The following is a 25,652-nucleotide window of genomic DNA, read 5'->3' as shown; positions in this document are numbered from 1 at the left end:
AAACTAGACATGTTATTCTCGGCCATTCCTGATGATGACACACCACTGATTGTCATTGGAGACATGAATATCCTTACTGACAAAACCCAAGCGATAGACTTCCTGTCTCTTCTGTCCTCGTTTGACCTCAGACAGGTCTCCACCCCTCCCACACACAAAGCGGGCAATAATCTTGACCTGGTTTTGAATCGGAACTGCTCCACAGCAAATCTGACTGTCACGCCCCTACATCTGTCAGACCACTTCTTTATTCAACTCACAGCCTCCTTACTGGAACATCGTCACGTTCCTCCACAAATGGTCTCCTTCCACCGAAATTTACAGTCCCTTACACCGACCCAGCTTTCCAATGAGGTCTTGGCTTCCATGCCTCGTCATAATGAATTCTCTTCATTCCCTGTCAACGAGGCTACAGACACTCTGTTCCTCACTAGCCTCCTCTCTTAACAATCTCTGCCCTCTAACATCCAAACCTGCTCATAACCCCCCCCTCCCCGGCTCACTGAGGTCATCAGAGAGCAAAGGGCGGGACTCAGAGCGGCAAAGGGAAAATGGCCTAAAACCCCAGAGTCCGATGATCTCAGTGACTATCGGTGTCTCCTAGCATCATTCTCCTCCAGCTTAAAAACAGCTAAGACCACTTACTATCAGAACACGATCTGTGGCTCGACTGATGCTCCAAAAATGTTTTTTGCTTTTAACTCATTCCTCAATCCGCCTCTTCCTCCGACTACCACTCTGCTCACTCCTGACATGTTCACCTCATTCTCCCTCTGACCAGGGAGGAAGTCTCCGAGCTTCTGCTGGACTCATCCCACTACCTGTCCGCTGGACCTGATACCATCTAACCTCCTACAGACCATTTCCCCCGCACTTAACCCCACAGTCACACACATACATCAACTCCTCGCTTAGAACGGATGTATTCCCCACCGCATTTAAGCAAGCTCGGGTCACCCTGCTGATCAAAAAACCAACACTCAACCCAGCCCAGGTTGAAAACTACAGACCGGTCTGACTCCTACCCTTTCTTTCAAAAATACTTGAGTGCACGGTCTTTAACCAAATCTGTGAATTCCTTTCTGAGAACAATCTGTATGATCCGAATCAGTCTGGCTTTAAGCGGGGTCACTCTACCGAGACTGCACTCCTGTCAGTAATAGAATCACTGCAATTGGCTAAGCTGCTGGGCAGTCCTCAGCTTTATTGCTGCTAGATCTGTCAACTGCCTTTGACACGGTTAATCAAATCCTCCTCTCTACATTCACTGAGCTTGGTATCTCAGGATCTACCCTCCGCTGGTTCATGTCCTACCTCTCAGGGAAATCTTTTAGAATGTCTTGGAGGGGAGAAGTGTCCAAACAGCACGGCTTATCCACAGGGGTGCCTCAAAGGTCAGTGCTCAGTCCCCTTCTCTTCTCAATATACACCATCTCACTTGGTGCAATCATCCGTTCCCATGGTTTATCATACCAATGCTATGCTGATGATACCAAGTTCTTCCTATCATTCCCGCCAGATGAACTCACAGTCTCGGCACGGATATTGTCATGCTTTGCTGATATCTGCATGGATGAAAGAACGCTACCTTCAGCTTAACATTTGTAAGACTGAGCTCCTTGTCAACCCAGCCAGTCCATCCTTACATCAACAGATCAATATCAAATCAATTTTATTTGTATAGCCCAATATCACAAATTACAAATTTGCCTTAGTGGGCTTAACAGCAACACAACATCCTGTCCTTAGACCCTCTCATCGGATAAGGAACAACTCCCTAAAAACCCCTTTAACAGGAGGAAAACTAGGAAGAAACCTCAGGGAGAGCAGCAGAGGAGGATCTCTCTCCCAAGACGGACAGCGTGCAATGGACGTTGTGTTCACGCAATTTACATAATACAACATTGAAAGAGGATAACAGAATTATAATGGACATAAAATCTATGAACAACATGATGCACAGGATGCCAAGCAGTGTCCACATGCCAACGGGGCAGTCCAGGACCCAAGCCACGCAACCAGCATCATCATGTAATAAAAGAAAAACTTATGTGAGGAGTGGACACGTAACACCAAGATTTTTGGCTGCCACACTTTGTGAAACCACAGAGTTTTCGATCGTTATCGTTACTTGATCAAATATCCAGCTCGGCTCAACCCAACTCATACCCACAAAGTCTGCCCGAAACCTGGGTTTCATGACTGATGACCAACTAACCTTGAAGATTCAAATGGCTTCGATTGCTCGATCATGCGGATTTGCCCTGTACAACATCAGAGAAATTTGACCCTACCTGTCTGAGCATGCAGCAAAACTCCTGGTACAGGCTATTGTAATATCACGCATTGACTACTGCAACTCCTTACGGGCAGGTCTCCCTGCATGCACTTTCAAACCTCTGCAAATGATCCAGAATGCGGTGGCGCGTCTGGTCTTCAACCACCCCAAAACAACACATGTCATTCCGCTGTTCATATCCCTCCACTGGCTCCCAGTTGCTGCCCGCATCAAATTCAAAACCTTAATGCTCGCTTACAAAACAGCAACTAAAATGGCTCCCACCTACCTGAACTCCCTCATTCAGGTCTACACTCACTACACTCTGCCAATTAAAGGCACCTGGCACTTCCGCCACAACGGGTCCCTAAGTCACTAGCCAGACTCTTCTCTTCTGTAGTTCCCCGATGGCGGAACAAGTTATCAAATTCCATTAGATCCGCTGAGTCCCTCTCCATCTTTAAGAAGAAGCTAAAGACCCAGCTCTTTCACGAACACCTTCACACCTGATGGTATTTAAAAAAATAAATTAAAAAAAACTTCTGTGCACCCTATGGATTGCCTTTGTGCACTGCCTGTTGACATCTATGTCCTATCAGGCTTGAACCTAGTTTTTTGGCACTTACTTGTGTTGTCGCCTCCTGACTAAATCCTTGCTTGTGTTGTATTAACTCTCAAGACGTACGTCGCTTTGGATAAAAGCATCTGCTAAATGAAACTGTAACATTGTAAACGTGCTACTGTACCTCCTGCTGGGAAGCATGGGGTCCAAACACCTTGTCAAATGTGAAGTTGTATTTCTTCTGAGTGTCTCCCGCTTGGCCTGTATGAGACTGAGGGTAGGAGAGGAACAGTGAGAATACATTTGCTTAATTTTTTTGGCAGTGGATAATAAATTTACAGTCGACTATTCACCATTTCAGAGATTAACTTCCATTCTAAATATCCCCGTTGCTGGTAACAAAAGCAAAGGGCTGGTAACAATTGGAATGTACTAGTGAGTATCCTGCAAAAAAACAAGTAAATAAAAATCTGTCTTTCAAATAAGTTTTTGAAAGTGTTGGGATGTCAGTGGGCAATCTCACCTCCTCAGTCTTTATTAGCGTCAACGTCGTCTTGTTGTCACTGCCAGGGAGCTGGATGTGCTCACTCAGGCCTCCTCCTACCTGAGGGCGAACTCTGCAAAACACCCTGATGTTACCCTGCAGGGCAGAGAGAGAGTGATAGACCCAGAGTCATAAGTCTGACAGAAGAGACAGGCGATATAACCTGGGGTTTATACCTTACATTTCTCTTTCCTCCCTCAAAACAACCACCCTTATGGTTTGTGTATATGACATCTGCCATGTTCGCTCGCCTTGAGTTCCTGGATGGTGTTGTGGAGCTGCCTGCGCTCTAGCTCGCCAGCATGGATTGCATCCCTCTGGTTGCCAACGGTCTCCTGGAAAGACCGGATATCTTCTTCCCTGTCTCTGAGGGTGGCCTGGAGCTGGGCCAAAGTGGACTCCTGCACTGACAGTTTCATCTGGAATAGAGAGCGGGGAAGAAGGTGAGGAGAGACACTGAAAAATAGCCTTTTTTTCTTTTATTCATTTACTTATTCTCTTTTCCCACTGAGTCTAGTTCAGGGTCATGAGGAGCTGGAGCCTATCCCAGCAGACAGCAGGGAGACATCCTGGACAGGTCACTAGTCCACAACAGGGTCCTCATACACTTCATACCCACAAACCATTTAGAGTCTACAATTCAACTGTAAGTCATGACTTTTGGACTTAGGGGGTAACTGAAGCATTTAGAAGCCACCTACATGAGCACACAGAGAACATAAACTTCTCATACAGTCCTGGATAAAACCCAGGATGTTCTTGCTGTGAGGTAGCAGCATTAAAGGGCAATTCCAGTATTTATAAATCTGGGCCCTATTTTTCCATCATTTGGGGTCTAAATGACTAATAGGGGCAAACGTTTTTTGAATTGGTCCAGTATGGTGTGAGAACACTTCAGTGAGCAGCTGCGAAACGGGCTGCAATATAATCCTTGGGGGAAAGTTTTCCCATCAAAGTACGTCCACTAAAAGTGATTGTTTTTACTGTTTAACCACACAGCCAAGGTGCTGCCCTTTACTTCTTCACCTGCCTTTTCAATAGTGCAAAGAAATATCTGACAGTGATACGCACTTTGACACACTGACCGCATTCTGAGCAAGAAACCAACTTTCTCAGCAGTGAGGTCTTGTTGATCCAAAATCCCAGTATATCCGCAATCGTTCTGCTTTGTAGAAAAGAGAAGACCACGACTTTTACCTTGCCTAAGCTTTCTGGTAGAACGGTAGAACCAAGAGTGGAACATGGTGCCAACTCTGGCCAAGTCAAGGATTCCAGTCCATCTTGGACATCCTGTTTAAAATGCATGCATGGTATCCATAGGAAAAAAGACGCCAGGCTTAACATTCTTAAAAGTCTCGTACCTTGAGAGTCTGAAGCTCCAACTCCTGGCTATCTCGGAGGGTCTCCATGGCCTTGTACTTGTCATGCAGGTTGGAAAGGTCCCTCTGGAGGTTGTTCTTGTCACTGATGGTTTTTTCCAGTTCCTCCTTGACCCCTAACAAAGCCTTCAGCTCCACCTCGTACTCACTAAGACATAACCCCACAGATCCAAAATAATGATGCCACCCAGTGCAAAGGCTTTGAAAGAACCATTTGAAAAGCTATTTAAAAAGCATTGCATCAGTGTGGCAACTAGAATAGGAATAGGGATAAATCTCACTTAGGTGCAGCAATACTATACAATACAAAGAGATTTGTCGACTGCAAAAGTAAAAGAAAATTAATGGATTAAAGATGAAAAACGGATTAAATATTAAAGCATTGTTACATAAACGTGGCACATTAATGTACTCCTTTAATTTAGTATTAAACTACAGAGCATGTAACAACATCTACCAAACCAACAACTATCAAAATAGTTGGAGACGAAATCCACGCTAGTACCTGATCAAATTTCTCTGTTTGTCCAATTCTTGCTTCAGCTCCGCCCCTCTCTGCTGCATCTGGGCAACTGAACCCTTTAGCTCCTTGTTCTCCTGGTGAACCGTCTTGACCTTGTTGTGACTCTTGCCATCTGTATTGCTGACCTTGCCCTTGAGGTCCGAAGGGCGCTGCTGGCTTGCTCTACCTAGGGCTGTGCGATATTGCCAAAATCTCATATCACGATATAGGTCATTCATACCACGATGACGATACATATCACAATATAGGTCATTCATACCACGATGACGATACATATCACGATATAGATCATTCATAGCACGATGACGATACATATCACAATATAGATCATTCATACCACGATGACGATACATATCACGATATAGATCATTCATAGCACGATGATGATACATATCGCGATATAGATAATTCGTACCACGATAACAATACACATCGCGATATAGATCATTCATACCATGATGACGATACATATCACGATATAGATCATTCATACCAGGATGACGATACATATCGCGATATAGATCATTCATACCATGATGACAATACATATCACGATATAGATCATTCATACCACGATGACGATACATATCGCGATATAGATCATTCATACCATGATGACGATACATATCACGATATATATCATTCATACCACGCTGACGATACATATCACGATATAGGTCATTCGTACCACGATGACGATACATATCACGATGACGATACATATCACGATATAGGACATTCATACCACGATGACGATACATATCACGATATAGGTAATTCGTACCGCGGTGACGATACATATCACGATATACGTCTTTCATACCACGATGACGATACATATCGCAATATAGATCATTCATACCATGATGACGATACATATCACGATATAGATCATTCGTACCACGATGACGATACATATCACAATATAGGTCATTCGTACCACGATGACGATACATATCACGATGACGGTACATATCACGATACAGGACATTCATACCACGGTGACGATACATATCACGATGACGGTACATATCACGATATAGGTAATTCGTACCGCGCTGACGATACATATCACGATATAGGTCTTTCATACCACGATGACGATACATATCACGATATAGGTCTTTCATACCACAATGATGATACATATCACGATATATGTCTTTCATACCACGATGACGTTACATTTAACAAAACATCACTTTCTGTAAATTCAATGAATCGATAGTTTATATAAAATGAGCACAAACAAAGGCCCATTTCTTATTACATTTTGAATTATATGCTCGACAAATAAAAGCTAATTGCTCATATTTGATTATTTTTCTCCTTTAGAAAATGTGCGCAAATTTTCAGCATGTAAAAAAAATATAAAATATTAATGTCCAGGGTTTGCTTTGAGCACTCGACTGAGCTTTTGCGGCTCTCATGTGTAGACTCCCTCCGTACTGTTTGACATGATTCTTGCGTAGGTGGTAAAAGAGGCTAGTGGTGTTTGAGTCTGTTGTGGGGACCAGTGTGTGGCATATTTTGCAAAGTACAGTTTTCTGATCCATGTCAGACTTTTCATACCCAAACCACATCCATACAATAGAACAGCCCCTCTTTGTGAGGCCCTTAAGGCCAGATTTTGTGGAGATATTGAATTAATTAGATTTTAATACACCCTCTCTCTCTACCCTCACACTTCTTTTCCCTACCATGAATTGGGAACCTTCATACTCTCCCTACCACAAACTGGGAATCCTCATATCACCTCTCTCCTGTATAGTCTTATGTACACACGTTACCTCTTCCAAATTGTATAAAGTTCTTAAAGTTTGCCTTTTTTTAATGTGTATGTGTATGTATGTGTGTGTGTGTATGTATGTATGTGTGTGTGTGTGTATATATATATATATGTAGTTTTTTGTTTGTTTGTTTGTTTTTTACTTTCTCTTGTAAGTTTAAAAAAAAAACCTGAATGGCAGAAGAAAATGAAACTGTTATTGTTTTGATATACATTTTGTAATATATACTGCTGTGAAAAATAAAGAATAATAATAATAAAAAAAAGAATAGCCCCTCTTTTAGGTACAAGCTCTTCGTTTGGTCCTGGCTGTGTTCTGTGTTACTTTCACTGTCCTCCATGTTTGTTTGTGTTACCTTCATGCAAATTTTCTGCCTGCGTCTGTGCTGTGCCAAGAGCAGAAAAGGTCGTCCAAATGATGAAAAATATTGCCGTAAAGAGTGTTCGTTGTGACACAACGAAATAAACGATAGAGCTTAATATGAAATGACAGACATTTTCTATCGCACAGCCTTAGCTCCGCCTACATCTTTGGACAGCACTGTCCATTGAACAGAGGTTGTGAGATGTGACATATGGATTATATCCTAATCAACCCAGCGGCATACCTTAAAATCTCGTGGCCCCCATCAGGGAGGGGGCCTGGGGCCCTTTCGCAATGTAGGTGCCGGAAAAATTAACAAAAAAATAAATATTACAAACACGCATGCACACACACACAACCATGCAACAATCACATGACTTACAATAAAAGGATCAATATGCAATATATATTGCAAGCTTGATAAGACAGCTAACTTAGTATTTAACGTCATCTTCTGAAAAAAAGGTGCATGGAATGCATATATAATATACCATTCAAGCACACAACTCATCTTACCTCTGGAAGGACCAGCAGCAACAGTGGAAGCTTTTCGAATGGGTGCTGGCTTGGCTGTGGAAGGAAAGAAAAAAATTGAACATTTACTTAAATGGTCACTTCACATGAAATATTTTACTTAATAGCTGTTCGTAAAAAGTACATTACAGCTAACACATAAAAAAGGATATAGAATTATAAGTAAGAAAAAAAGTAGAAAATAGTGGGTGTCCTATTATTCTATGAACAGTTTAGAGTCTGATTGATGCACCAGTGGAAGGTAATAAATGCCAGCACTGCAAAGCAAATAGGGTGATTATTCCACAACGAGGCCCCACTCACAAAACCCATCATCATCAGTATCTCTCGTGGTTTTACTTGGTGCATCTGGAAAGGTTTTTTCAGCTACGATAAGAAACGGATATGCAGATTGGCGAAAGATTAAACATTCATGCTGGTCCTGTATTACATGTTTGTATGTAGTAGGCTGAACGATTAACCCAATTCAAACCGATATCACAATATAGTGAGAGCAATACACGAAGAAAACATCTTGTCACGCGACGCTTTCATTCTAGCAGTAAGGTTACTATCTTGTGAACATGGCCTCGGCAGAACCGAACACTGAAGAGGAGACTTTAGTGCCAAAGAGGTGCAGTACGTCGGTTGTCTGGACCTATTTTGGATGTAGGACAGAAGATGCTGCACAGAGTCAGGTATTGTGCAGAACATGTCTTGCTACCGTAGCTACAACTCGGGGCAACACTACAAACCTGTTCCAGTATTTAAGAAAGCATCACGACGCCATGTATGACAACTGCATGGCTAAAAACCCGACCACCAGTGTGTCAAGTAGGCCAAATACCACCCGGCAGGGATCACTGACCGAAATGTTTGAGCGTATGTCTCCATATGAATGAGATCCAGAACGGCACTGTGAAGTTACTCAGGCATTAGCAGAGTCCACAGGGAAAGATAGGATGCCCCTCAACACGGTGACCAAGGCCACGTTTACGGCTTTGGTGAAAACACTTGATAAACGGTACAGCATGCCGTCCCACACATATTTTAGCAAGGATGCCATACCGGAGCTACATAAAATGTGCAGACAGAGAGTAGCTAAAAACAGCGAAGTTTTCCGCTACTACCACGGACATGTGGTCAAGCTGTACAGCGGAACCCTTTCAGAGTCTGACTGTGCATTTCATCAATGAAGAGTTCCACGTCAAAGCTTTCTGTCCTCACACTGCTTACTTCCCGGACGACCACACTGGGGAGAACATCGCAGCCAGCCTGAGAGACGGGCTAGCCAGCTGGGACCTCCATGAAGAAAAACACGTCTGCCTCACAACGGACAATGCATCCAACATGGTGAAGGCCATGCAGCTCAACGAGTGGATATTACATGTTTATTACCACTTTGAATTATCCCAATATTTTTAGAGTGGAAGAGCCACAGATTTGTCTTTCTATATTTTTGCACTTCAGTTTGTGTGGTTTGTTACTGCTACGGACGGGAGGTCAGTAAGATTCTGATTTATGTTCCTATTCATGCTCACACCAGCCCTGTTGTTCTGCAGTACTTTGCTGTTCCTTTTCATATTTCATAATAAATAAATGTTCATTTAATGTTAATGACAAATAAATGTTCCTGATTCCTGGTTTCATTAAAACGTTCATAATTATATTACATGTTTACAAGGCTGGACGTTAAATTAATCAGTCAATATTTTACTGTGATTGAAGTTTTTTCTTTTACAGTTAAATAGTTAAATAAGCTGTTATTCATATCAGCTCATGCATCAGTGCGTCACGTCATCATAGCACGTAGGCCTGGCCTACAGGAAAGAGCAGCTTATATGTTGACTGTTTGTTGGTCATGCTATAGAATGAGTTATTGCTGTGTTTAGGGGAGAACACAGAAGATAATGAACTTTGAAAAATAAATCGCATACTGAATCGCAATCACAATATTGGTCTAAAAAAATCGCAGTTAGATTATTTTCCCAAGTCGTTCAGCCCTAGTATGCAGCACATTACAGTAAACGTTGACAGTAAGTTATCCGCACTGTTGTCAGTGATGGAAAATCCCTGTTCATTCATTTCCCTTGGACACTGAAGTGTCTCACATCGAGGCTTGAGGTGGTGACTTACACAGTGTTGGCCTGGTGGATGCAACAACAGGCCTCTTGCTAAAGGTAACGGTGGCTGCTGCCTTGGGTTTGACTGGCTCCACGTCCCTCCGCATCTTCTTCTGCAGAAAAAACAGCATTAGATAATTATGATATCCAAACCAGCCACTGAGGATGCACGAGCCAGTGCATTCTTAGTGCCGGTCCCAAGCCTGGATAAATGGGGAGGGTTGCATCAGGAAGGGCATCTGGCGTAACGTCTTTGCCAAATCAAACATGCAGATCATGGATCTGACTTAAATTAAATTAATTAAATTAAGTTTCCTTCATTAATCCCCTTGGGGAAATTCAGGTGCTGCAAAATAACCCTTCCTAGCTGTGATCTTTGTAGCTAGCAGCGGGCTGCTGCCTTGATGCTGTGCTTGTGGACCAACTCCCCATCTCCAGTTCTTTTCCCGTTGCCTTGGTCAGGGGCCAGACAGGAGTCCTAACCCTAGCATGCATGTGTCTTTTGATGGTGGAGGAAAGTGGAGCACCCGCAGAAAACCCACCGCAGACACAGCAGGGAGAACATGCAAACTCCACACAGAGAACGACCTGGGATGACCCCCAAGGTCATCTGGACTAGGGATCGAACGATTATCGGTTTACATATTTGTGATTTTTCATATTATCGTTATCGGCATATTTTTATTGGCCAAGCCGATATTTTTTTTTAAATCACATATCGAAAATGTTTATTATTTCCTTATATACAAAAAGGTTTAGAAACAATCACATGAAGAGGAAAGATGTGAAAAGAGGAGAAGGGAATATATAGCTGCAACTCACCTGAACATTTTTCAAGGCATTTCTAAATTTTGCAAAAAGTCTTTAAACTTCAGCATTGGCATCATTATTCCTTCAAAATACATGATTGACAGTTGCTTTTAAAAGCTGTCATAAAGGGCGAGAGCAGAGGCCAGCTCTTTGGTAAACTGGTAGGGCTGTCAGCGAAGGTTCCTCATTCCTATATAACTGAACCATGGGGGGGCACACATAGGAGGGTTTTGTCTGTGTCCCATTCCTCAACTTCCGTGCCGGCTACTCCTACTGACTTTCCAAACTGGGGGGCACAGACTCCATCTACTGCAGGTAATACACTGACTAGTGATAAGTACCTCATGCAACAGTCTCCATCTACTGCAGGTAATACACCGACTAGTGATAAATACCTCATACAACAGACTCCATCTACTGCAGGTAATACACCGACTAGTGATAAATACCTCATACAACAGACTCCATCTACTGCAGGTAATACACTGACTAGTGATAAGTACCTCATGCAACAGACTCCATCTACTGCACGTAATACACTGACTAGTGATAAGTACCTCATACAACAGACTCCATCTACTGCAGGTAATACACTGACTAGTGATAAATACCTCATACAACAGACTCCATCTACTGCAGGTAATACACTGACTAGTGATAAATACCTCATACAACAGACTCCATCTACTGCAGGTAATACACTGACTAGTGATAAATACCTCATACAACAGACTCCATCTACTGCAGGTAATACACCGACTAGTGATAAGTACCTCATACAACAGACTCCATCTACTGCAGGTAATACACTGACTAGTGATAAATACCTCATACAACAGACTCCATCTACTGCAGATAATACACTGACTAGTGATAAGTACCTCATACAACAGACTCCATCTACTGCAGGTAATACACTGACTAGTGATAAATACCTCATACAACAGACTCCATCTACTGCAGATAATACACCGACTAGTGATAAATACCTCATACAACAGACTCCATCTACTGCAGGTAATACACCGACTAGTGATAAGTACCTCATGCAACAGACTCCATCTACTGCAGGTAATACATCGACTAGTGATAAGTACCTCATGCAACAGTCTCCATCTACTGCAGGTAATACACTGACTAGTGATAAGTACCTCATGCAACAGACTCCATCTACTGCAGGTAATACACCGACTAGTGATAAATACCTCATACAACAGACTCCATCTACTGCAGGTAATACACCGACTAGTGATAAGTACCTCATGCAACAGACTCCATCTACTGCACGTAATACACTGACTAGTGATAAGTACCTCATACAACAGACTCCATCTACTGCAGGTAATACACTGACTAGTGATAAGTACCTCATACAACAGACTCCATCTACTGCAGGTAATACACTGACTAGTGATAAATACCTCATACAACAGACTCCATCTACTGCAGGTAATACACCGACTAGTGAAAGTACCTCATACAACAGACTCCATCTACTGCAGGTAATACACCGACTAGTGATAAGTACCTCATACAACAGACTCCATCTACTGCAGATAATACACTGACTAGTGATAAGTACCTCATGCAACAGACTCCATCTACTGCAGATAATACACTGACTAGTGATAAGTACCTCATGCAACAGACTCCATCTACTGCAGATAATACACGGACTAGTGATAAGTACCTCATGCAACAGACTCCATCTACTGCAGGTAATACACCGACTAGTGATAAGTACCTCATGCAACAGACTCCATCTACTGCAGGTAATACACCGACTAGTGATAAGTACCTCATGCAACAGACTCCATCTACTGCAGGTAATACACTGACTAGTGATAAATACCTCATACAACAGACTCCATCTACTGCAGATAATACACTGACTAGTGATAAGTACCTCATGCAACAGACTCCATCTACTGCAGGTAATACACTGGCTAGTGATAAGTACCTCATGCAACAGACTCCATCTACTGCACGTAATACACTGACTAGTGATAAATACCTCATGCAACAGACTCCATCTACTGCAGGTAATACACTGACTAGTGATAAATACCTCATACAACAGACTCCATCTACTGCAGGTAATACACTGACTATTGATAAGTACCTCATACAACACACTCCATCTACTGCAGGTAATACACTGACTAGTGATAAGTACCTCATACAACAGACTCCATCTACTGCAGGTAATACACTAACTAGTGATAAATACCTCATACAACAGTCTCCATCTACTGCAGGTAATACACTGACTAGTGATAAGTACCTCATACAACAGTCTCCATCTACTGCAGGTAATACACTGACTAGTGATAAGTACCTCATGCAACAGACTCCATCTACTGCAGGTAATACACTGACTAGTGATAAGTACCTCATGCAACAGACTCCATCTACTGCAGGTAATACACTGACTAGTGATAAGTACCTCATGCAACAGACTCCATCTACTGCAGATAATACACTGACTAGTGATAAGTACCTCATACAACAGTCTCCATCTACTGCAGGTAATACACTGACTAGTGATAAGTACCTCATGCAACAGACTCCATCTACTGCAGGTAATACACTGACTAGTGATAAGTACCTCATGCAACAGACTCCATCTACTGCAGATAATACACTGACTAGTGATAAGTACCTCATACAACAGACTCCATCTACTGCAGGTAATACACTGACTAGTGATAAGTACCTCATACAACAGACTCCATCTACTGCAGGTAATACACTGACTAGTGATAAGTACCTCATGCAACAGACTCCATCTACTGCAGGTAATACACTGACTATTGATAAGTACCTCATACAACACACTCCATCTACTGCAGGTAATACACTGACTAGTGATAAGTACCTCATACAACAGACTCCATCTACTGCAGGTAATACACTAACTAGTGATAAATACCTCATACAACAGTCTCCATCTACTGCAGGTAATACACTGACTAGTGATAAGTACCTCATACAACAGTCTCCATCTACTGCAGGTAATACACTGACTAGTGATAAGTACCTCATGCAACAGACTCCATCTACTGCAGGTAATACACTGACTAGTGATAAGTACCTCATGCAACAGACTCCATCTACTGCACGTAATACACTGACTAGTGATAAGTACCTCATACAACAGACTCCATCTACTGCAGGTAATACACTGACTAGTGATAAGTACCTCATACAACAGACTCCATCTACTGCAGGTAATACACTGACTAGTGATAAATACCTCATACAACAGACTCCATCTACTGCAGGTAATACACCGACTAGTGAAAGTACCTCATACAACAGACTCCATCTACTGCAGGTAATACACCGACTAGTGATAAGTACCTCATACAACAGACTCCATCTACTGCAGATAATACACTGACTAGTGATAAGTACCTCATGCAACAGACTCCATCTACTGCAGATAATACACTGACTAGTGATAAGTACCTCATGCAACAGACTCCATCTACTGCAGATAATACACGGACTAGTGATAAGTACCTCATGCAACAGACTCCATCTACTGCAGGTAATACACCGACTAGTGATAAGTACCTCATGCAACAGACTCCATCTACTGCAGGTAATACACCGACTAGTGATAAGTACCTCATGCAACAGACTCCATCTACTGCAGGTAATACACTGACTAGTGATAAATACCTCATACAACAGACTCCATCTACTGCAGATAATACACTGACTAGTGATAAGTACCTCATGCAACAGACTCCATCTACTGCAGGTAATACACTGGCTAGTGATAAGTACCTCATGCAACAGACTCCATCTACTGCACGTAATACACTGACTAGTGATAAATACCTCATGCAACAGACTCCATCTACTGCAGGTAATACACTGACTAGTGATAAATACCTCATACAACAGACTCCATCTACTGCAGGTAATACACTGACTATTGATAAGTACCTCATACAACACACTCCATCTACTGCAGGTAATACACTGACTAGTGATAAGTACCTCATACAACAGACTCCATCTACTGCAGGTAATACACTAACTAGTGATAAATACCTCATACAACAGTCTCCATCTACTGCAGGTAATACACTGACTAGTGATAAGTACCTCATACAACAGTCTCCATCTACTGCAGGTAATACACTGACTAGTGATAAGTACCTCATGCAACAGACTCCATCTACTGCAGGTAATACACTGACTAGTGATAAGTACCTCATGCAACAGACTCCATCTACTGCAGGTAATACACTGACTAGTGATAAGTACCTCATGCAACAGACTCCATCTACTGCAGATAATACACTGACTAGTGATAAGTACCTCATACAACAGTCTCCATCTACTGCAGGTAATACACTGACTAGTGATAAGTACCTCATGCAACAGACTCCATCTACTGCAGGTAATACACTGACTAGTGATAAGTACCTCATGCAACAGACTCCATCTACTGCAGATAATACACTGACTAGTGATAAGTACCTCATACAACAGACTCCATCTACTGCAGGTAATACACTGACTAGTGATAAGTACCTCATACAACAGACTCCATCTACTGCAGGTAATACACTGACTAGTGATAAGTACCTCATGCAACAGACTCCATCTACTGCAGGTAATACACTGACTATTGATAAGTACCTCATACAACAGACTCCATCTACTGCAGGTAATACACTGACTAGTGATAAGTACCTCATGCAACAGACTCCATCTACTGCAGGTAATACACTGACTAGTGATAAGTACCTCATACAACAGACTCCATCTACTGCTGGTAATACACTGACTATTGATAAGTACCTCATACAACAGACTCCATCTACTGCAGGTAATACACTGACTAGTGATAAGTACCTCATACAACAGACTCCATCTACTGCAGGTAATACACTGACTAGTGATAAGTACCTCATGCAACAGACTCCATCTACTGCAGGTAATACACTGACTAGTGATAAGTACCTCATACAACAGACTCCATCTACTGCAGGTAATACACTGACTATTGATAAGTACCTCATACAACAGACTCCATCTACTGCAGGTAATACACTGACTAGTGATAAGTACCTCATACAACAGACTCCATCTACTGCAGGTAATACACTGACTAGTGATAAGTACCTCATACAACAGACTCCATCTACTGCAGGTAATACACTGACTAGTGATAAGCATCTCATGCAACCTCACTTAAAAAAAAAACACAACTATCCCTTTAAAGATAAGAGATAGGGAACAGGATGACACTAATGTACATTTTTCCATTCAGTTCAGTCAAAGCCTGCTGGGAGCACTTTAACCAGTTTATGTGTAGTTTTTATTTTTATTTATTTATAGTTTTCCCCCTTATCCTACCCGTATGTGTAGTTATTTTAATATTATAGCTATTCAGTTTGATTCAGTTTGAGTGAGTGAGTGACTGTGTCCCTGCTGTTTAATTCATTCCATTTCCATGCTTTGGAAGTTATTTATTTTTAATTAAAAAAGAATTCCACTCAGATTGTTATCTAGTGCCTTGAACATCATGCACTTTATTTTTTCAATTATTTTGTTTTACACAAAGCGCAATAACTTACGATAATCAAAAACGGTATCGGCCCTGAAAGAACCATATCGGTCGACCCCTAGTCTGGACACAAAGTTTATTGACAGATATGTTTCCTCACTCAACTAAGTGACATCTTCAGTCTAACCTGACTGCAGGTGTCCCCACCCTTATAAACAATACAGTGCCTGCAGGTATCCCCACCCTTATAAATAGTACAGTGACTGCAGGTGTCCCCACCCTTATAAATAGTACAGTGACTGCAGGTGTCCCCACCCTTATACACAATACAGTGACTGCAGGTGTCCCCACCCTTATAAACAATACAGTGACTGCAGGTGTCCCCACCCTTATAAACAATACAGTGACTGCAGGTATCCCCACCCTTATAAATAGTACAGTGACTGCAGGTGTCCCCACCCTTATAAATAGTACAGTGACTGCAGGTGTCCCCACCCTTATACACAATACAGTGACTGCAGGTGTCCCCACCCTTATAAACAATACAGTGACTGCAGGTGTCCCCACCCTTATAAACAATACAGTGACTGCAGGTATCCCCACCCTTATAAATAGTACAGTGACTGCAGGTGTCCCCACCCTTATAAATAGTACAGTGACTGCAGGTGTCCCCACCCTTATACACAATACAGTGACTGCAGGTGTCCCCACCCTTATAAACAATACAGTGACTGCAGGTATCCCCACCCTTATAAATAGTACAGTGACTGCAGGTGTCCCCACCCTTATAAACAATACAGTGCCTGCAGGTGTCCCCACCCTTATAAACAATACAGTGACTGCAGGTATCCCCACCCTTATAAATAGTACAGTGACTGCAGGTGTCCCCACCCTTATAAACAATACAGTGCCTGCAGGTGTCCCCACCCTTATAAACAATACAGTGCCTGCAGGTATCCCCACCCTTATAAATAGTACAGTGACTGCAGGTGTCCCCACCCTTATAAATAGTAGTGACTGCAGGTGTCACCACCCTTATAAACAATACAGTGGCTGCAGGTGTCCCCACCCTTATAAATAGTACAGTGACTGCAGGTGTCCCCACCCTTATACACAATACAGTGGCTGCAGGTGTCCCCACCCTTATAAACAATACAGTGACTGCAGGTGTCCCCACCCTTATAAACAATACAGTGACTGCAGGTGTCCCCACCCTTATAAACAATACAGTGACTGCAGGTATCCCCACCCTTATAAATAGTACAGTGACTGCAGGTGTCCCCACCCTTATAAACAATACAGTGACTGCAGGTGTCCCCACCCTTATACATAGTAGTGACTGCAGGTGTCACCACCCTTATAAATAGTAGTGAGTGCAGGTATCGCCACCCTTATAAACAATACAGTGGCTGCAGGTGTCCCCACCCTTATAAATAGTAGTGACTGCAGGTGTCCCCACCCTTATAAACAATACAGTGACTGCAGGTGTCCCCCACCCTTATAAATAGTACAGTGACTGCAGGTGTCCCCACCCTTATAAATAGTACAGTGACTGCAGGTGTCCCCACCCTTATAAACAATACAGTGACTGCAGGTGTCCCCACCCTTATAAACAATACAGTGACTGCAGGTGTCCCCACCCTTATAAATAGTAGTGACTGCAGGTGTCCCCACCCTTAGAAACAATACAGTGACTGCAGGTGCCCCACCCTTAGAAACAATACAGTGGCATAATGACCGAAACCAACAACCAGCTTCATATGCAAATAGGGGTGTGACCATGAACTAGAGTTACAATGGTCATGTGTACTATTCACAGAGGATTTAGGAATGTTACAATCACAGCATTGTAAGATGGGGGCAGATGTACTCTTATCTCCCCCAACGTTCAGGGATGGTCGTTCCCTCTTCACATAGATGGCCTCTTCGACTCCCCGTTCAAACCAGCGTTCCTCCCTATCAAGGATGTGCACCTCCTCATCCTTGAAAGAGTGGCCACTGACCTGTAGATGGTGTAGACTGTGGAATCCTGGCCTGTAGATGGTGTAGACGGTGGAGTCCTGGTCTGTAGATGGTATAGACTGTGGAGTCCTGGTCTGTAGATGGTGTAGACTGTGGAGTCCTGGTCTGACGTGTTAGCTCTCCTGTGTAGTGGCATCTTCTTGGCCAGTGTCTGTTTAGTTTTCCCAGTGTACAAGTCACAGCAATCCTCCTGCTAAGGGTGGGTAATTAAAACGACCCCACCCTTAGCAACACTGACCAAGTGTGTCTGCTCCTGAAGCTGTGTCTTCAGTCCAAGTACTTACAGGGGGCAGTACTATAGGCAGAGTCATGGGTGTGCTATGGGTTCCCTCGTCTCACCTGTAGTGGCCAACTTGTATATGGAGGAAGTGGAAAAGAGGCTCTGATGTCCTATCCAGGGACACCACCTAGCCATTGGTTCAGGGTTAAACTTAAATCTCAGGACGTACCATGTTTCACCGACCGCATTAACTCTGTGGACACTACATCAAGTTCACCAGGGAGGATGTGAAACATGACAGCTTAGTCTTCTTACACTGTGAAGTTGCAATTGGTGATGAAGGACATTTCATTGTTGATGTTTACCGTAAACCAACACATACTGATCAGTACTTAAGGTTTGACTCTCATCATCCACTGAAGCACAAACTAGGAGTCATCAGGATGTTGGACCACCGAGCTGACGTCCCCACCAACACAGCGGTCAGGGAAGGGGAGAAATCCCACATTAAACAGGTCCTGGTTAAGTGTGGTTATCCTAACTGGGCGTTTGTCAAAGCCAGGAAGACCCCAAACAGTGCATCAGCTGATCAGAGACAAGGACAACAGCTGTCTAAGTGTAAACCAGTGGTGATTCTGTATGTGGCGGGAGTGTCAGAAAAGCTGAGATGTGTATTTTAAAAACACCGCGTCTCAGCTGCTTTCAAACCCCGAAACATGCTGCGCCAGAAGTTGGTCCACCCCAAGGATCGGGTCCCTGGGCACAAACAGAGCAATATAGTGGAGCTGTTAAGTGCCAGGTGGATTGCTGTGACTTGTACAATGGGGAAACTAACAGACACTGGCCAAGAGGATGACACAACACAGGAGAGCCAACACGTCAGACCAGGACTCCACAGTCTACACCATCTACAGGCCAGTGGCCACTCTTTCAGGGATGAGGATGTGACCATCCTTGATAGGGAGGAACACGGGTTGAACGAAGAGTCAAGATGGTTGTTCCCTCTTCTCTATGCGAAGAGGGAACAACCATTCCTGACCTGGGGGGAGGGGGGGTACATCTGTCACCATCTTACAATGTTGTGATTGCAGCTATTCCCCACCCCTGTGTCTGTGAATGGTACTCATGGCCATCGACACTCCTGTTAATTGGCACACCTATATTTGATCATGAAACTAGTCGTTGGTTTTGGTCATTATGCATCTGTCGCCATCTTACAATGCTGTGATTGCAACAATCCCTAATCCTCTGTGACTAGTACACATGATCAATTATCACACCCATATTTGCATATGAAACTGGTCGTTGGTTTCAGTTGTTAGGCACTGTATTGGGCTGTATTGTTTAGACTGAAGAAGCCACTTAGATGATGATGAAACATATCTGTCAATAAACGCTGTATCCAGATGAACTGATTCAACCTTCTTTGATGGACTTCATTGTGCTGAACATCTTCTTTGGATTATTGCAGTTACTGTGGATAAGAGGGGATTGGGGCCCTTAAAAACATGAATGCCTCTGCAATGTTTATAAGATAAAATCTCACTCTATATCGAATCTGGAGGTACCTGCCAATTCCCAGCCTCAACAAATTAATTGGAGAGGAGGTCAACTGGAGACTCTAAATTGTCCATATTGTATGATGTCTTGGTTCCAATCCATACTTGCAATGAACTGGACTGACAGGGATTATTGAACGGATGAATGAATTTTAGGCCATATAAAACGACCCCTTCACCCTGAGAGACTTGCAATAATAGACCCCAAATCAATTTAGCAAGCAAGCAGCTACTGCAGCAAATGCACCAGATTAGCAGACAACAAAATTACTCTGCAGCAAATGCACCAGATTAGCAGACTTAACATCATTACTCTGTAGAAATACACCAGATTAGCAGACTTAACATCATTACTCTGCAGCAATGCACCAGATCAGTAGACTTAACATCATTACTCTGCAGCCAATGCACCAGATTAGCAGACTTAACATCATTACTCTGCAGCAAATGCACCAGATTAGCAGACTTAACATCATTACTCTGCAGCAAATGCACCAGATCAGTAGACTTAACATCATTACTCTGCAGCCAATGCACCAGATTAGCAGACTTAACATCATTACTCTGCAGCAAATGCACCAGATTAATAGTCATAACATCATTACTCTGCAGCAAATGCACCAGATTAGTAGATTTAACATCATTACTCTGCAGCAAATGCACCAGATTAGTAGTCATAACATCATTACTCTGCAGCAAATGCACCAGATTAGCAGACATAACATCATTACTCTGCAGCAAATGTACCAGATTAGCAGATTTAACATCATTACTCTGCAGCAAATGCACCAGATTAGCAGACATTCATATATAGCAGCATAACACCCCGTCCGTCTCTAAAAACGCCCGCGTCATTCAAGTTGCTAGAAGGTGAAAAAGGAGCAGTGGACAAACTAACAAGGATGTTTACACACCTGGTCAGGTTGGCTGTTCTCCTTTGTGTTGCTCAGTAGAACCCGCTTACCAAGCAAAACCGGCAACGAAGAGTTCTGAAAGACCAAACACATCGCAGACAAATGTCCCCCTTTAAAGAGTGAAGACAGCCTAACAGAAGACAGTTGGGTCATAAAGTGAATGAAAGACAGCCCCCCCTCCTCCCCCGTTATATGTTTAATCAAGGAAATGTGTTGTTGCTGAGTGCAAAGGTCAGATGGATGGTTGATAATACATATGTGTATAATATGTGTCGTGCGCAGTAAGCAGGCGGGGAAATAACCGCAGCATGGTGTCTGGTGGTGTTCTGGTCGAGCTGTCCGAGTGGTACTGTTACACTGGACGCCACTGGGCCCACGCCGGACAGCGGAGCCGGCTAGCTACTGACCCGTACCCCGGGGTGTGCGGCTGTGGTGCGGACGCCTTACCTTCTTGTTCATCGTGGCCTTTCCCTGCTGCAAACAAAGCGACAAGGATCGAGGATTAAAACACAGAAGGCTACCCGTGTTCCTGGCTCAGCGGGCACAGCCAAGGAAAGCAGTGTTCAGGTAGCTAAAGAGGTGAGCTAAAGATGTGTGAGCTAAAGAGGTGAGCCGGCTAAATGACCCGGCTGATGAACGAGCGATGTAACAGAAGGAAGCGCCGTGACGGGACACGGCTCTAGGAAAGTGGCAGAACCACGCAGGAAGAAAAGCAACTAAAGCCGTAATCAACCCACCTCTGCTCCACTCGCCATCCCGCCGCCCTCCTTCGCCGCTTGCGGCCGTTTGAATTTGAAATCTAAACGTTCTGGCGGGTGCGTCACGGGCGCCACTGTGATTGGACAAATCCTTATAAATCCCGCCTTCTTCCGGGTTTGTTCGCCGTTAATGAGATTAGGGCGCGATGCTTTAGTCAATGCTGCTTTATTCACAACGAAGAAGACGCATTAAAAATGACGCGTCTAGAGAGACTGGTGACTGCTAGGAAGCGGTGACCATGTGCTGATAGAAGTTCAGTGTAGAAAGACAAAGACTGAAGGGCAGCGTGGTAGATATGGGGAGGGGGGGGAGCAGGATGGTAGATATGGGGAGGGAGGGAGCAGGATGGTAGATATGGGGAGGGAGGGAGCAGGGTGGTAGATATGGGGAGGGAGGGAGGGAGGGAGCAGGGTGGTAGATATGGGGAGGGAGGGAGCAGGATGGTAGATATGGGGAGGGAGGGAGCAGGATGGTAGATATGGGGAGGGAGGGAGCAGGGTGGTAGATATGGGGAGGGAGGAAGCAGGGTGGTAGATATGGGGAGGGAGGAAGCAGGGTGGTAGATATGGGGAGGGAGGGAGCAGGGTGGTAGATATGGGGAGGGAGGGGGGTGGTAGATATGGGGAGGGAGGGGGGGAGCAGGATGGTAGATATGGGGAGGGGGGGAGCAGGATGGTAGATATGGGGAGGGAGGAAGCAGGGTGGTAGATATGGGGAGGGAGGGAGGGAGCAGGGTGGTAGATATGGGGAGGGAGGGAGCAGGATGGTAGATATGGGGAGGGAGGGAGCAGGATGGTAGATATGGGGAGGGAGGGAGCAGGGTGGTAGATATGGGGAGGGGGGGCAGGATGGTAGATATGGGGAGGGAGGGAGCAGGGTGGTAGATATGGGGAGGGAGGGGGGGAGCAGGATGGTAGATATGGGGAGGGAGGGAGCAGGATGGTAGATATGGGGAGGGAGGGAGCAGGGTGGTAGATATGGGGAGGGAGGGAGCAGGGTGGTAGATATGGGGAGGGAGGGAGGGAGGGAGCAGGGTGGTAGATATGGGGAGGGAGGAAGCAGGGTGGTAGATATGGGGAGGGAGGGAGGGAGCAGGGTGGTAGATATGGGGAGGGAGGAAGCAGGGTGGTAGATATGGGGAGGGAGGAAGCAGGGTGGTAGATATGGGGAGGGAGGGAGCAGGGTGGTAGATATGGGGAGGGAGGGAGGGAGCAGGGTGGTAGATATGGGGAGGGAGGGGGGGAGCAGGATGGTAGATATGGGGAGGGAGGGGGGGAGCAGGATGGTAGATATGGGGAGGGAGGGGGGGCAGGATGGTAGATATGGGGAGGGAGGGAGCAGGGTGGTAGATATGGGGAGGGAGGGAGCAGGGTGGTAGATATGGGGAGGGAGCAGGGTGGTAGATATGGGGAGGGAGGAAGCAGGGTGGTAGATATGGGGAAGGAGGGAGGGAGCAGGGTGGTAGATATGGGGAGGGAGGGAGCAGGGTGGTAGATATGGGGAGGGGGGGCAAGATGGTAGATATGGGGAGGGAGGGAGCAGGGTGGTAGATATGGGGAGGGAGGGGGGGAGCAGGATGGTAGATATGGGGAGGGAGGGAGCAGGATGGTAGATATGGGGAGGGAGGGAGCAGGGTGGTAGATATGGGGAGGGAGGGAGCAGGGTGGTAGATATGGGGAGGGAGGGAGGGAGCAGGGTGGTAGATATGGGGAGGGAGGGAGCAGGGTGGTAGATATGGGGAGGGAGCAGGGTGGTAGATATGGGGAGGGAGGGGGGGCAGGATGGTAGATATGGGGAGGGAGGAAGCAAGGTGGTAGATATGGGGAGGGAGGAAGCAGGGTGGTAGATATGGGGAGGGAGCAGGGTGGTAGATATGGGGAGGGAGGGGGGGCAGGATGGTATATATGGGGAGGGAGGAAGCAAGGTGGTAGATATGGGGCGGAAAGAGAGAGGGAGGGAGCAGGGTGGTAGATATGGGGCGGAAGGAGGGAGGGAGGGAGCAGGGTGGTAGATATGGGGAGGGAGGAAGCAAGGTGGTAGATATGGGCAGTGAGGGAGCAGGGCGGTAGATATGGGCAGTGAGTGAGCAGGGTGGTAGATATGGAGAGGGAGCAGGGTGGTAGCTATGGGGAGGGAGGGAGCAGGGTGGTAGCTATGGGGAGGGAGGGAGCAGGGTGGTAGATATGGGGAGGGAGGGAGCAGGGTGGTAGATATGGGGAGGGAGGGAGCAGGGTGGTAGCTATAGGGAGGGAGGGAGCAGGGTGGTAGATATGGAGAGGGAGGGAGCAGGGTGGTAGATATGGGGAGGGAGGGGGGGCAGGATGGTAGATATGGGGAGGGAGGGAGCAGGGTGGTAGATATGGGGAGGGAGGAAGCAGGGTGGTAGATATGGGGCGGAAAGAGAGAGGGAGGGAGCAGGGTGGTAGATATGGGGCGGAAGGAGGGAGGGAGGGAGCAGGGTGGTAGATATGGAGAGGGAGCAGGTTGGTAGCTATGGGGAGGGAGGGAGCAGGGTGGTAGCTATGGGGAGGGAGGGAGGAGGGTGGTAGATATGGGGAGGGAGGGAGCAGGGTGGTAGATATGGGGAGGGAGGGAGCAGGGTGGTAGCTATAGGGAGGGAGGGAGCAGGGTGGTAGATATGGAGAGGGAGGGAGCAGGGTGGTAGATATGGAGAGGGAGGGAGCAGGATGGTAGATATGGAGAGGGAGGGAGCAGGGTGGGAGGGAGCAGGGTGGTAGCTACGGAGAGGGAGGGAGCAGGGTGGTAGCTATGGGGAGGGAGGGAGCGGGGTGGTAGATATGGAGAGGGAGGGAGCGGGGTGGTAGATATGAGGAGGGAGGGAGCAGGGAGGGAGCAGGGTGGTAGATATGGGGAGGGAGGGAGCAGGGTGGTAGCTATGGGGAGGGAGGGAGCAGGGTGGTAGATATGGAGAGGGAGGGAGCAGGGAGGGAGGGAGCAGGGTGGTAGCTATGGGGAGGGAGGGAGCAGGGTGGTAGATATGGAGAGGGAGGGAGCAGGGTGGTAGATATAGGGAGGGAGGGAGCAGGGAGTGAGGGAGCAGGGTGGTAGCTATGGAGAGGGAGGGAGCAGGGAGGGAGGGAGCAGGGTGGTAGCTATGGGGAGGGAGGGAGCAGGGTGGTAGATATGGGGAGGGAGGGAGCAGGGAGGGAGGGAGCAGGGTGGTAGCTATGGAGAGGGAGGGAGCAGGGAGGGAGGGAGCAGGGTGGTAGCTATGGGGAGGGAGGGAGCAGGGTGGTAGATATGGGGAGGGAGGGAGCAGGGTGTGAGGGAGCAGGGTGGTAGATATGGAGAGGGAGGGAGCAGGGTGGTAGCTATGGAGAGGGAGGGAGCAGGGAGGGAGGGAGCAGGGTGGTAGCTATGGGGAGGGAGGGAGCAGGGTGGTAGATATGGGGAGGGAGGGAGCAGGGTGGTAGCTATGGGGAGGGAGGGAGCAGTGTGGTAGCTATGGGGAGGGAGGGAGCAGGGTGGTAGATATGGGGAGGGAGGGAGCAGGGAGGGAGGGAGCAGGGTGGTAGATATGGAGAGGGAGGGAGCAGGGTGGTAGATATGGAGAGGGAGGGAGCAGGGAGGGAGGGAGCAGGGTGGTAGATATGGAGAGGGAGGGAGCAGGGAGGGAGGGAGCAGGGTGGTAGCTATGGGGAGGGAGGGAGCAGGGTGGTAGATATGGGGAGGGAGGGAGCAGGGAGTGAGGGAGCAGGGTGGTAGATATGGAGAGGGAGGGAGCAGGGTGGTAGATATGGGG

The 25,652-nt window shown here is 45.8% G+C and overlaps 1 protein-coding gene across 1 annotated transcript in view; it reads right to left on the bottom strand.

The window, feature by feature from the left end:
• Positions 1-21,896, bottom strand: part of LOC130122045 (carboxy-terminal kinesin 2-like) — a 38,580-nt gene extending 16,684 nt beyond the window's left edge. The window contains exons 1-10 of the mRNA XM_056291067.1: positions 21,868-21,896; positions 21,578-21,604; positions 21,131-21,205; positions 10,089-10,188; positions 7,956-8,009; positions 5,269-5,458; positions 4,746-4,911; positions 3,636-3,803; positions 3,364-3,480; positions 3,025-3,111 (exon numbers count right to left, since the gene is read on the bottom strand). Coding sequence (XP_056147042.1) covers positions 3,025-3,111; positions 3,364-3,480; positions 3,636-3,803; positions 4,746-4,911; positions 5,269-5,458; positions 7,956-8,009; positions 10,089-10,188; positions 21,131-21,205; positions 21,578-21,604; positions 21,868-21,885 — 1,002 coding nt within the window. The 5' untranslated portion in view covers positions 21,886-21,896. The remainder of the gene's footprint in view (positions 1-3,024; positions 3,112-3,363; positions 3,481-3,635; positions 3,804-4,745; positions 4,912-5,268; positions 5,459-7,955; positions 8,010-10,088; positions 10,189-21,130; positions 21,206-21,577; positions 21,605-21,867) is intronic.
• Positions 21,897-25,652: the final 3,756 nt, after the last annotated feature.

The sequence above is a fragment of the Lampris incognitus genome, chromosome 12 (assembly GCF_029633865.1).
Source record: "Lampris incognitus isolate fLamInc1 chromosome 12, fLamInc1.hap2, whole genome shotgun sequence".
Lineage (NCBI taxonomy): Eukaryota > Metazoa > Chordata > Actinopteri > Lampriformes > Lampridae > Lampris > Lampris incognitus.
This window is presented reverse-complemented; position numbering and strand designations above follow the sequence as displayed.